The sequence below is a fragment of the Staurois parvus genome, unplaced genomic scaffold (assembly GCF_062004578.1).
Source record: "Staurois parvus isolate SC_StPar_1 unplaced genomic scaffold, SC_StPar_1.0 ptg000017l, whole genome shotgun sequence".
NCBI classification, from domain to species: Eukaryota; Metazoa; Chordata; class Amphibia; order Anura; family Ranidae; genus Staurois; species Staurois parvus.
This window is the reverse complement of record NW_028317813.1, coordinates 11,515,179-11,529,315: the sequence shown is the minus strand read 5'-3', so window position 1 is coordinate 11,529,315 and position 14,137 is coordinate 11,515,179. Positions and strand designations below refer to the sequence as shown.

Sequence of the window (14,137 nt, the reverse complement as noted above, 5' to 3'; positions counted from 1 at the left end):
CAGCCTTGTTACACAATGCAGAGTATTAACCCCTTAGGTTCCGCAGTGAGTATAACCAGCATGCTTTACTACACATACAGACTGATTTTACTGTTGTGGGTTCAGTAAGACGTTAGGTATCCAGATTCTGTAGTGACATATGTAAAGCTGTCTTTCTGTCTCCGATGCCCCCACTCGTGTATAGGCCTGTCTGATGGTGTGCACACAGGCTGTCAGGCAGCAGATATCTGCAGAGATGAGGAGGATCGGAGGAGTTGGCATGCTCTCCCTGGTATGAGCAGTCTCTGCATCCTGCCTGCACATTCCTCCCTGGCTGCAGAGACGTGTGAGGAGCTCACAGCCTGGCAGCCTGATGATGATGATGATGAGAGTGATGTGGAGGAGTGGGAAGTGACAGCAGCGAGGTGTCCTTCATCCACCTGCTCCTCTCCACCCCTCCCCCTCCTCCGATGACAGCTCCGTCCTCCTGATCGGAACTCCGTGCTCTCAGTGTGCGGGTGACAGGCGGCTCGGGAGGTGCAGCTGTCCTGGAAGGAGGAGGGGATCCCCGGCCGCACTGCTCCGTCCACCTCCAGCATGCCTGAACTCCGGGCTGCCGGGCTGTGTGCCGCCTGCCTCCTGTGGACAGTCACAGCGTTCAATGTGGATGTCACACACACCCTCATCAAGGATGGGGACAAAGGCAGCCTCTTCGGATTCTCTGTAGCGCTTCACAAGCAGATCAGCCCCGAGCCCAAGAGCTGGTGAGTACATGGATCATACTCTGCAGGCTCCCTGTCTCTGCAGACTATCCCTCCTGCAGGCTGTGGGCATACAGTGGCAGCCCTGGACTCTGCTCTGTGTACTGAACTCCTGCCTTCCCATCATCTACCTACAGTATGCATGACAAAAACTTGCTCAGGACCCCCCCCCCCTTTGTTTTTCATTTGTTCAGTTTAGATTTGTAATGTGTATAGGATGACTTTATATACTAAAAGTGAAAAGCAAACATTTATCATATTGCAGTTTAACAATTCTTGGATGTGATGGCTGCATTAGTTTTCTTTTTAGGCTTTTATTTTCATCTGGTGATCTTGCCACCCTGTCTCTTGTTTTTCAAAAGAACAAAACCATCCTGCAGATGTAGCAGTTAGAGCAGTGGTTGTCAACTTTTGAACTAAAGGCGCCCTCAAATGCGGCCCCTGACATCGCCAAAGGACCGCACAAAATGTTCAGTATATGTAATGCTTGGGAGGACTGTCAGGAACTGCAGACCTAAGGCCCCCTTCCATACAGGCAGACCCATCAGTGGATCCACCTGCTCAGCCTGAGATCTCTCTGATCCCCACTGAGTAAGTGGATGACAGGTCTGTGTCCACTCCACGGCTGCAGAGTGGACAGACACAGCCTGCTATTTTCTATGGGGCAGTCAGATGGAAATGGGCCGACTGTCATCCGATCTAATCCTCCAAACCATCCCCATCCATCTGTTTTTAGCATACAGGATTGGATCGGATGCCAGCGGGTGTCAGTAGACACATGTCCTCTGACACCCGCTGCTCCATAGAGGTCTATGGATGGTCCGATCAGGTCTGCCTGAAAAACTGACAGGTGGACCCGATCTTACCGTTAGTGTGAAAGGGGCCTAATAGAGGAAAAGAGGGTCAGAGAGTGTGGACATGCCATATTTTTGGCTGGGGATACGAAACTGGGAACATGTTACATGAGGCTAGTAGAGACCAATGCTCTTACCCTAATCTGTGTTCTCACTAAAGACTGTTGAGGTTCAAGGGCCACACATCATATCCCAAAGGGCCACATGCAGCCCTCAGACCACAAGTTGGGCACCAGGAAGTTAGTGGGTTGAGACAAACCATTTACCACTGACGGGTGCTTACAATGATCAGCTTTTATTTATGTAAAATCTTTATCCCAAAAGGAAAAAAAATTGCTGTAGCTGCTTAGAGAGTGCTAGCTTCAATTTGTTTCGTGCAGGGGTCTCCAAACTTTCTAAACAAAGGGCCAGATTACTATCCCTCAGACTTTAGGGGGGCCAGACTGTGGCCATCGGGAGTAGAAAATGTTCCGGAATCAGTTGGAGTAAACAATGCCCCATCGTTAGTGTCATTGGTAGGCATTGTGCCTAACATTGGTAGGAATTGTGCCCCAACATTGGTGTAATTGGGCACCATTGTTGGTGTCAGTGGGAGGAATTGTGCCCTATCACTGGTGTCAATGTGAGGAACTGTGCCCCATCACTGGTGTCATTGGAAAGAAGTGTCCCATCTCTGGTGTTATTGGGCTCCATTGTTGGTGTGATTGGGAGGAATTGTGCCCTATCACTGGTGTCAATGTGAGGAACTGTGCCCCATCACTGGTGTCATTGGAAATAATGTGTCCCGCCTCTGGTGTTATTGGGCTCCATTGTTGGTGTCATTGGGAGGAATTGTGCCCTATCACTGGTGTCAATGTGAGGAACTGTGCCCCATCACTAGAGTCATTGGAAGGAAGTGTCCCGTCTCTGGTGTTATTGGGCTCCATTGTTGGTGTCATTTGGAGGAATTGTGCCCTATCACTTGTGTCAATGTGAAGAATTGTGCCCCATCACTGGTGTCATTGGAAATAATGTGTCCCGTCTCTGGTGTTATTGGGCTCCATTGTTGGTGTCATTGGGAGGAATTGTGCCCTATCATTGGTGTCAATGTGAGGAATTGTGCCCCATCACTGGTGTCATTGGAAAGAAGTGTCCCATCTCTGGTGTTATTGGGCTCCATTGTTTGTGTCATTGGGAAGTACTGTGTTCCATCATTAGTGTCATTGGAAGAAATTGTGTCCCATCGTTGGTGTCAGTGAATGAAGTAGTGCTCCAAGAGCCAGATAAAAGCAAGCAAAGGGCTGCAGTTTGGAGACCACTGGTTTAGTGTATCTAAATCTGCTAATACATCAAACACCTCCCCCCCTCCTTCACAGACTGCTGTCCAAAGATGTCTCTGTAGCTCCTTCATTCAGAGTGGGGGCACTCTAATACAGGAGGTGTTACTGGCCAGATCACCTGGTGAAGACAGACAGAAAAAAGTCTAAAAAAAAAGAAAACTAATGCAGGCACCACATGTAAGGAATGATAAGCTGCAATATATAAAATTTTTGGTTTTGGGTTTAATACACTTTAATTTGATCCATCACATTGTTAATATTTGCTCTGGAAATTGTAGAACAAGAGATTATTGGCTCCTGTCAGCACTCCAGTAACTTTTCCATTCTGTATATAAGGTGTTGTGATGATGTTGGTAGGTAGAGGGATAGGTGACAGTTGTTGCTGTATGTTGCACAGAAAGTGACGAGGGGTGATCAGCCAGGTATAGGATTCATGGCTTCTTCAAGGGGATAAAAATGCAACTGTCATTGTTTATGATACAAAGTATACAGAAATACAAACACTTGGAATAATAATGATTGTTCAGAAGAGAAGTTGTATAACAATAATCAGACATTTTATTTACCTAACTGTGGTCATACACGTTTCATGAAATGACTGATTTCTTTTCCAATCAATCTCTACCATTTGGAATAATCAGTCTACAGTCAACAACCCATTCAATCGACATGGAAGTAGATTTTGATGGATAGCTAAGATACAATTGTACCTTACCTTTGTAAGTTATCTTTCTCATCTGTTTCCTCCATGTAATCAGTGCTGCTGATTGATGGAAAGTGTTTGATCATTTTCTGCCCTGGCTGATTGACTCAGTTGAGTAAATCAGATTATAATCGAGTTTAAATCCATCAGAAGGAAAGGCATGGCTACTTGATCGAAACGCACAGCAATTGGATAAAAAAAATCGAACCGTGTATGGCAACTAAAAGCCTAAATGGGGAAACGTGCATGGGAAGAGGGTCCAATGTGATCGCCAGACCTTCAGTTTAACTTCAGAGGAGTACTTTTTATTCCTAGCAATTTCAGGATCAACTTGATGAAAGAAAGAAATTATCAGTTTTTACTGTGAATTTGAAGCGCTGTATATACAGCATATATCTATCTATCTATCTATCTATCTATCTATCTATCTATCTATCTATCTATCTATCTATCCAGCCAGAAGGAGGTCTTTCACATGCTGCTAACACAATGCTTTGCTTCATGGCAAATTTAACTTAGCTTGTTGTGTTTGACAGATGGCACCGCCTGTCAAACTTGCCCATTGAAATGGAACCTGGCTGCCTCTGTGAGCCAAATGCTCGACTCACGGTTGTGGCTCAGTGTTTCAGTACAGAAAATCAACAGAATTGTCTCCTTGAATGCCTGGAAGCCCCTGTTCTACCACCCTCTGAAAATATTTCCACCACAGATTGCTTTTCAGAGGGGTAGTTGACACTAATGTGTATCTAAACAAGGCCTAAAGTAAGCAGCGTAGGAGTTTAATAGAAACTCTCGACTACAGAAGAAAATCCGCAGACAAATAACAGCAGTACTGGTCAATAACTGATACTATAGTTATTCATCAGTATTCATCAGATTTTTATAGCAGTGTCTACCATCTGTATGGAATCTAGAGTAGGATCTTCTTTTACCATAAGCTCTCAATGGTATGGGCTCACATTTGTTTCCTTGAACCGAGAAAGCAGGTTGTATTTGTGAATTAATTTCATTACAACCCCCCCCCCCCCCAAATTTATTTCAACTAAAAAGGCCACCTATGTTTTTACCATTGTACAGTATTTTTAAAACACGTCAAGGAAATGATTGGATCTGTATATGTAATAATCTGTAAATGATTTTCTGTTTGTCTAAAGTCATTCTGTAAAACCAAATCTAATATATAGGTGAGCGCTGACGATGTCTGGTATATGTAAAACAAATGCAGCGCTGCACTCTTCCCTTTGGTGAAGTATGTATGCAGCATTGGATTACTACCATGGGCGGACTGACAACTCATGGGGCCCCCAGGCAATAGGGGATCATGGGGCCCCTGTGTCCTTGCCCAAACTCAAAAAAGTCTATGAAAAAGGTACCAGGGGCATCTCATGGGGCCCCCTACTGACCCCGGGCCCTTGGGAAATGCCCGAGTTTCCAAATAGTCAGTCCGCCCCTGGTTACTACTGGTGTTACAGGAAACCCACAGTCAGAAGATAGGGAAGCTGCTGACCTCCTGCTGAAAATACTACTCTCCTGCCTCTTATGCAAGGCTTTAAAGTTTGTGAACCCCTACCTTGTAAAACAACCCATTCAGTTTAAAGTAGCCATCAAAGACAAAACATTTGTTGTATATATACAGTATATGCAGGGGTTGGAAACACCAGGTAAAAGAACAAAATCATTACCTAATATGGTGTTGGACTGCCTTTGGCTTCCAAGATGGCCCAAATGCTCCTGGCAATTGACAAATATAAGACTTGGATGGTGGATAATGGAATCTGATACCACTCTTCATACAAAAATCATTCCAGTTCGCGCAGAGATTCTGGAGACAGAAAATGAGCCCAAATCTTGTTCTCCAAAATTGACCATGGTTCTATGACATTGAGGTCCAGTGACTACGGTGCCCAGGGAAAGTGCAAGACTTCATCTGCATGCTTGTCAAACCACTTTTGACAACACCAGCTGTGTGAATCAGATCATTATCTCTTGGTAAATGGTGCTGTCTTTGGGAAACAATGTCTGCACCATGGGGTACCGAGTCGCTGGCAATGACTCTACCTTTTCAAGGTGATGATAGGGCCTGCAGAATACTGAGATGTGGACACAGGCTTTGGAAGACTGAGATTGAGCACAGCAGTCATTTTTTGCAGCATATGTTTTCTAATTCTGGGTCACAATCGTTTTGTTTCTTTTGGTCAGTTGACCATGTTGACCGTGGCTATGTTTATCAGACGATGTTTTCCCGGAAACTGTATATGCCATCATAACATTTTGATACTGTACCTCGTGGAACTGCAAATAAAGTCACAGAGGCACCAACTAAACGAGCAAGAACAATTGGCCCTCTATGAAGCTCAACAAGCTCTGACATGACTCCGTAAAACTAGCAGTGCACACAGTAATTGACAAAAGTGAGGCTTCCCAACTGTTAGCTAGGTGTCTCGTCACAAAAGAATGTCGCTTTCAATGCAAAAAATGACATAATTTCCACACCTGCAAATCATGTATTGTTTCAATGTTTTTGTTCAACCCCTGTATATAAACATTATAAATACCTTTTTTTTTTCTATATGTGATCACATAATCTCTGTTCTCAGCAGCATAAGTGGCTTGGAGAGCTAGTGGTGGAGAAACAGCAGGACACTGATCTTCTCAGTGAATGGCTATGAGGGTGGAGGGAGATGGGGAAGGTGTCAGCACAAGTCTGACAATTGGAGGACAGGCAGGCTGTGCTCCCAACATAGCCAGAAAGATAACATCACTGAGGCACAAATACATGGTACAGCAGACATACAGTATATCAGAAATATGAAATATTTGTAATACTTTCTGAGTTACATACCTGGAACAAGTGTTCTGGTAAGTTCTGAATTCACTCTGAGTTACTATCCTCTTACTTGTTTTGGGTTTCTTGTTCCTGGCAGGTGTACTTTACGGAACAGGTGGGTGCTTTATTATCCTCCTTTTAAAACTGCAGCCCATTACTGACAAGGAACAAGTGATCCACTCCAACAATGCCTCCAGAGAAGGTTGTGCAGAAATTGAGAGAGAGGGAGGTTGCAATTTATGGGTTAAAAATAGTTGACCATGATAGAACGTTGAGGTAAACACACTTCCTTCCCACTGTCACTGTCAATTTTGAATATCTTGAATATTAGTAATTAAAGTATACACTCATCGGCCACTTTATTAGGTATACCTTGCTAGTGCCAAGAAAGCATCCCCCATGCAATTACACCACCACCAGCCTGGACCGTTGATATGAGGCAGGATGGATCCATGCTTTCATGTTGTTTACGCCAAATTTGACCCTACCATCTGAATGTTGCAGCGATTCTCCTCTGATCTCTGACATCAACAAGGCATTTTCATCCACGCAACTGTTACTCGCTGGATATTTTCTCTTTTTTTGGACCATTCTCTGTAAACCCTAGAGATGGTTGTGTGTGAAAATCCCAGTAGATCAGCAGTTTTTATGCAGCCAAGATCAGCAGATCCTTATGCAGCTGAGAGCAGAGAGCTGGGGATGGAGAAGCCGCAGTACAAACACTGATCTTCCCAGTGAATGCTTGTGGGGGGGTGAACAGAAGTCTGATGATCATTGGAGGAGAACAGGCTGAGTTCCCAGCACAGCTTAGTGTGGTCAGTTTTTAATAGGGCAGGATGGCAGCAACACCAGGGATTTCACATAAAGGAAGCAATACAAAGAGAACAGGACACTTTCATACAAGTACATGGTACAGCAGGAATGGTCAGGAATATGAAGTCATGGTCTACACAATCTTTAAGCAGAGCATATGACCTGGTCCCTGGTCATTTCCCATATCTCAACAGAGTGATAGTAGAGTACTATGATAGCAATTCTGATAAGATATTCATTCAGTGGCAGCTTAGGCTCTTCTCTGTAAATGGTTAATTGTTGATTCTCTCAGTATTGTGTCAATTTGACTATATGTCCTGCCAAAGTGAGGATAAGATGGTTGATTGGTAACCATTAATGGAGAAGCCAGCAGTTCAGCAGCTCAGTTCACTCATCTGTCACCCCTGCACAATCCAGAGGAAGAAAGGGAAATCACATAAAGAACATTGGGGAACTGGAGAAAGTACAGAGAAGGGCAACCAACCTGATAAGAGGCATGGAGGAGCTCAGCTATGAGGAAAAATTAGAGGAACTGAATTTATTCTCTCTTGAGAAGAGGAGATTAAGGGGGGATATGATCAATATGTATAAATACATCAGTGGCTCATATAGTGAACTCGGTGTAGAGCTATTCACCTTGAGGTCTTTACAGAGGACAATGGGACACCCTTTACATCTGGAGGAAAAGAGATTTAATCTCCAAATACGGAAAGGTTTCTTCACAGTAAGAGCTGTGAAAATGTGGAATTGACTCCCTCAAGAGTTGGTTCTGGCCATATCAGTGGAATGCTTTAAAAAAGGCCTGGATTCTTTCGTAGATACACAGAATATAACTGGATACTAACATTTATGGGTAAAGTTGATCCAGGGAATATTGCCTCTTGGGGGATCAGGAGGGAATTTTTTCCCTTGCAGGAGCAAATTGGACCATGCCTTGCTGGGTTTTTTGCCTTCCTCTGGATCAACTGTGGGTATAGGATTATAACTTTTTTTTTCTTTTTGGTTGAACTGGATGGATGTTTGTCTTATTTCAGCCAGACTAACTATGTAACTATCACACAACTGCCCAATGGTCTTGGTGAAGGATTTGCCTATCTTTGGACCTCTTATCTATAGTAACCCACTTTTTTTTTGTTTGTGCATCATATAAGCAAAAGATTATATTGCGGTGTGGTTTACACATTTTTTTTCCATTATTGATTGAGCCTGTATATTTTAAAATTGGACTGCCAATGCTGTGGACCTTTGCTATGACGTCAACATATACATTTCTTGCTTGCCATTACTAGATAATTCAGTTTTAGGTTTGCGTCGCCAGGATCATAGAGTGGGATTGTTTGCACATTCAGCATTCAATAGCACAGACCACCCCTCTCTCTATTTCCTTAGATATGCACTTTGCAATGCACACAGTAACCATGTTAAGCTATGGAATGTTCCATGTGCAGATAGAGCAAGCATGGCTATCACATATCTATCCTGGTTTCCATAATATGGCATCAGATACCAGACTGTTTACAGGAACATGGCAGTAACAAGACTTATCTTATCTACATGCACACTGCTGAATTCTCAGTTATGTTATCTTCAAATAATTTCTGGAATGCCACTCAATGTGCTTATGTCCAAAAAAAGTCTAAGTTTACTTAAAAAAATATTTAAAAAATCAGCCCTATATGTCAGAACTAGCAAGCTAATATTGTGCGGTTTCTTGCAAAGGAAAATCGATCTGTGGTCACACAGTATACTCCAATAACGTACTGTAAGTGTTTCTGTGTAACGTCCCCACACTTACCAATCCCGTTACACTCACATATATTTAACACAACATTTTACTATAGAATATACTACAGTATGTTCAGCAAACCAACTTTTATCATTTGTCTAAACATTCCATTCCCAGTCCTTCAGTGTATTACAACATTGAAAAATATCTTATAATGGGTCGAAGTGTCTGTGAAAGGCGGTATACTCCTGTGATAGGGCATGGTGGGTACATTCGGTGAAGTAGACCGGCAGAGCTGCTGTTGATTTTGCTGCAGTCTTGCTGTCTACATGTTTTGTTCTTGTATACATAATGAATTACATTTATAAATCTGTTATCTAAATTGAAGTCTGAGCATAGGAAGGTTAAATCTGAACACTGGGAATTATATTTTGTTAGAACCTACATTGGTCCAGGTTTGTTACATGTAATTATTCATATCTCACATCTGGAGGGCCACTGGGGATGTAGAAATCCACTGTAGTAGCCTATGCTCCATACAGCCAGTGCTGGTCTCTGCCGGGTGCTGCTCAAGCTACTTGCCATCTGTATTTTCAACACAGGGGGCTGCTCAGCACCTCCACCATTCAGAGAACATCTTGTATTTGTTTAACAAATACAAGATGTTCTCTGATTGGATGAAACAGAGATTGTAAACATCACCCACCCCTCCTAGCATCACTGGTGATCTATGGCACTTTGAGACCCCCACATTAACCTTCGCTCTGCTGATCCTCCAACCTGCTGTGCCTACAAATATTCAGCCTATCCGCAAGAGAGGATGGTGAGCTCCGTTCATTGTGAATGGCCTGATTTTCTGTAAACACTACTAGTGTTGTGTTGGCCATGATTGGTTCTAATTGAGAACCCATGTGTGCACACAGAGCGGGTGGACACTTCGGTGTACTCATTGACAGGGGAGCATGCACTCAGGTTTAGAGCAAGTAACAGGAGCCACTGCAGATATGGTGGTATTCATAGCAATGTCATAGCAACAAGGCAGGTTGGGATGATGCCATCTCTGGGAGTTTTTCAGTCAGGGTTCAGGAGGTACATAAATGGCCTACACCTATAACTTTGGTCAAAGCTGCGCAGTTTGTTTTTATCTACATGCGTTCCTTATCTGCATAGGCAGATTTTGGTAAAAGTGATCTATGCCTTTAAGGCTAAGTTTACACTGCTGTAATTGGACTTTGATACGACTTCCATTGTGATTATGTAGTGCAACTTGGATGACACTTTTATGGCACTTTGATAAAATTTCTATATTCTTTAGGGCCAAAATCGCACTAGAATCGCACCAAAGTGACATAGGAACCTTTTCCAAAATCTCACCATGCTGAGTTGCCTTGATTGTGGTTTCCATTGAATTGCAATTTTGTGTGGCTTAAGTCACATCTGAAATTGCACTAGTGTGGATGAAGCCTAAAAGCTCTTTCACACAAACATTCTGATCGGGTCTGCTTGCCCGTTTTTCAGGCGGACCGGATCGGTACCTCCATTCTCCTCTATGGAACGGCAGGTATGAACGGACATATGTCTGTTTACACCTGCTGACATCCGATCTGATCTGATCTGCCAAAAAGGGATGGATGGGGATCCAATTCCCGTTCTGTCCATCGGATTGGGTTGGATAAAAATGGGCAGGCTGTCCGTTTTCATCTGACCGCCCATTGAGGAGAGTGAGCTGCTCTATATCCGCTCTGCAGCAGCAGAATGAACACAGAGCTGTCATTCACTTATTCAGCGGGAATCAGCAGAGCGATCCCCCGCTGAGCAAGCGGATCTGCTAAATGAGACCGCTCCGTGTGAAAGGACCGCAAACCTGAATTCAGGAATGGATTTTATTGCATAGTTACTTTTGTTGAGCTTAAATCAAAGTATGTATATGCTGTACCTGTTGGAAGCTGGAAATTGCTGTAGTCGTCGCTACAACACTGATTATCGCTGTCTTCCAGATCCCATGCTGAATGACTGTCCTGCTGCATAAAACCGCAGGAGGTTGCCTACTCAGTACAGGTGCCATTCACAGAACACTTTGCCTTTTCTCTCAGTGAATTCAAGCAATTCTCTGGTTTGACAAGATGGAGATTGTGATGACACCACCCCACCTTTCCACCTTGTCCAATGAAAGAACATCTTGTATTCATTGAGAATGGCAGCATGGGACCTGGAAGACAGCAGCGATTAATGTAGTAGTGGCAACTACTACAGTGATTTCCACCTTTCACAGAGATCCCACAGCCATGGAATACACATACTTGATCCAAACTCAACCAATGTAACTATACAAGAAAATCCATAGCTGAAGTTCCACTTCAAGCCATATATTACAGGAAGGAATATGTCAGAACAGATAAAGGAATACTTTAGCAAAGCATCCTCAGCATTGAGTTGTACCTTAGTAAATTGGCAATTGGTCATTTTATAAAGAAGATTGATTTTTTTTTTCTCATCTGTGAATCTTTTAAGTCATAATGGTTCCTGGCCCATTTCAAGCTTCTGATCTCCAGAAAAGCTCTTTGTTGTGATGAATTGATTTATCACCATCCCGGAACCAATTAGTTACTAAGCCATGACTCATGTGTATGCTACTATATAGGCAATTCGGTATATGCTTTCCAAAAGCCTAACGTCATGAGGCACAGAAAGGTTTTCATATCTAATTTTATACAAATATTCTTGATGATGAACATGTCCTTCAGTATGAGAACTAAGAGCCAAAATTAGTCAATGGCGCAGACAGTGTTTCCCATTAATATTACTCAGGGTGACGTGAGGGAAACTGCATGTGCCACTTGCTGACTTTACCTTTTAGCCTAACAATATAAATAACATTAATGGAAACATAGCCCAGAATAGGTCGGCACTCTGACCATGTTACTATGTCTGTGGTGGCAGCTCTGTGTATTGCTCTTCAGTTCTCTTGGAGGGAGGCCTACAGATTTATGCCATACAATGGGGCTATTCTGTTGAAAAACAAGAAAAGGTTAAAGGTCATTTGGGATAAAGAGACAATTTATGGAGATTTTGTTTTAAATAATTCACAATGTGTTCTTGAACAGCAATGTTTGCTGCTGAATAAATTATGACACCCTCATCAGTTTACATTATGATTTCTCTAGTAAAAGTTCTCTCGCAGTGAATAGGTGATTTCAGGCAATGTCTATAGAATGTTTGTTTTATTTATTATGGTCAGGAGTAAAAAAAAATCTTTCCATCTCACATAGCTGGTAAAATGCCTTTTGTTTACAGACCTCAGTAACTGAAGAGCGCATAAACACACACACACACACACACACCTGAACGGGTCAGAGGAGGGCTCCACCCCCCCTTCTATACTTTCTCTCTTTAGCCTTCAGTTCAAATTTCAAACACAAAGAGAGTATAAAACCAAGCAGATTCTGCTGTACTTTTCCTTTAGAACTAAATATACATAAATGCAAAATGAAAGACTTGTACACACGATGAGAATATCAGACGCATGATTGTTCATTTGTTTTTGCATGCTAGTCTCATATCAAAAATGAAGAGATTATTAAAGTTATGAAAATTCTCATACGATAGGTTTACGAACGCCTTGGTTAATGTAATTTTCGGTTACGAATGAAAATCCATTGAAAACAATGGCTCAGTTTACTAATTTTTTGTCATAATACGAACAGATTAATTGGTTTTCAGTGCATTTATGAATTTTTTGTTAATGATGACTCTTTATGCCTTTAAAGTGCACTTTATAAAAAGTTTTGAACAGATAAAACTTTTTTTGACTTTTTTCTGACCTCCGGAACGGATTCATTGGTTTTCAATGCATTTACAAAGTAATTTTTAACCTCCCTCTGATTATGTCCATATTTCTGTGCTGAAAGCGGTAAATTTTTTTACATGGAAATATGTATTTTTTTTATTGTAGGCCTGTTTTAGGAATAACTCACTGAAATCTGTCCGAACAAGAGTCTAGTAAACATCCCGGGTATGAAAAAAATTTGAAACACGAAATCATAAATTATAATTTAATAAATAATCATAAAAAATAATAATATAATAATAATAAATTTAATTCAATAATATAATCAAACCAAAAACACTGAAATTTTAAATAGAGCGCCAAGTTCGAACATCACTGAGCAAAGTCGCAGAATCGTTTTCAGTGTCTGATGATGAATTTCCCCACTAATCATTATCACTCAATTCTGCAAGTGGTTCTAATTTACTATCGCTGTTCTCTAGCTGGTCTAAAACCGATTTTGACCTAATGGGACACTTTTTGGATGCCATGGACATTTCTCAGTTTCCAGGCAGCAACAACAGTAAAAATGCAGGCAGGGCACAGGACAAAGCACTAGGGACAAAATGTATGTGAATTCTTTGATACAGTAATGTTTTACTATGTTATTTTAGTGAATTTAAATTTTCAAATTTCCCGCCGTTCCATCCCCGTATGCCCCGACGCTCGCAGGGGACGGAACCCAGATGACAGATGCCGGCATCGGCCGGAGGACATTACAGGGGATACTGCAGGAGGGACATCGCGGGAGCACAGGACAAGGTAAGTGATCGAGGGATCCTGAAGCAGCGCCGCATGGTAAGCCCGAGTGTAGCTTGGGGTTACCGCTTGTGGTACTGAAACTTTACCCCGAGCTACACTCAGGAATACTGCCAGGGAGGCTACTCATGTCCCTGTACAGTACTTATGCCTTTAAAGTGCACTTTATAAAGAGTTTTGAACGGATAAAATACTTTTTTTTAACTTTTTTCTGGCCTCCGGAACAGATTAATTGGTTTTCAATGCATTCCTATGCAAAACTATGTTTCAGTTTACGAATTTTTTGCAATACGAAAAGTCCCGCAGAGCGAATTAAATTCATAAACCGAGGTACGCCTGTATAGTTTATTGTATTGTATTGTAATGTATTGTTTCATTTCTGAGCATGCATTGTCTTGGTCTTCCGATTTTTTTCAAATTACTATTGTACTGATTAAACAAAAATTGTTTATTCTGGTATCACAGGAGAAAGATGTTTACTTTTGTCCCTTCGGATATTGTCGTATGAACTGTCATGAACAGCTCTTGAAAGCTGTGTACTAACAATCAGATTATCACACGATTGCTCTG

The 14,137-nt window shown here is 42.1% G+C and overlaps 1 protein-coding gene and 1 long non-coding RNA gene across 4 annotated transcripts in view; one reads left to right on the top strand and one right to left on the bottom strand.

Annotated features, from left to right (window-relative positions):
* The first annotated feature begins 316 nt into the window (after positions 1 to 316).
* ITGA7 (integrin subunit alpha 7) overlaps positions 317 to 14,137 on the top strand; it is a 202,105-nt gene continuing 188,284 nt past the window's right edge. For all 3 annotated transcript variants that reach the window (XM_089679696.1, XM_089679687.1, XM_089679702.1), the window contains exon 1: positions 317 to 743. In XM_089679696.1, coding sequence (XP_089535822.1) covers positions 577 to 743 — 167 coding nt within the window. In that variant the 5' untranslated portion in view covers positions 317 to 576. The remainder of the gene's footprint in view (positions 744 to 14,137) is intronic.
* Positions 3,118 to 6,753, bottom strand: LOC149473306 (uncharacterized). The gene is made up of 2 exons (XR_016313347.1): positions 6,459 to 6,753; positions 3,118 to 3,353 (listed from the first exon to the last, which is right to left on the bottom strand). It is a non-coding gene; the product is annotated as an uncharacterized LOC149473306 (long non-coding RNA).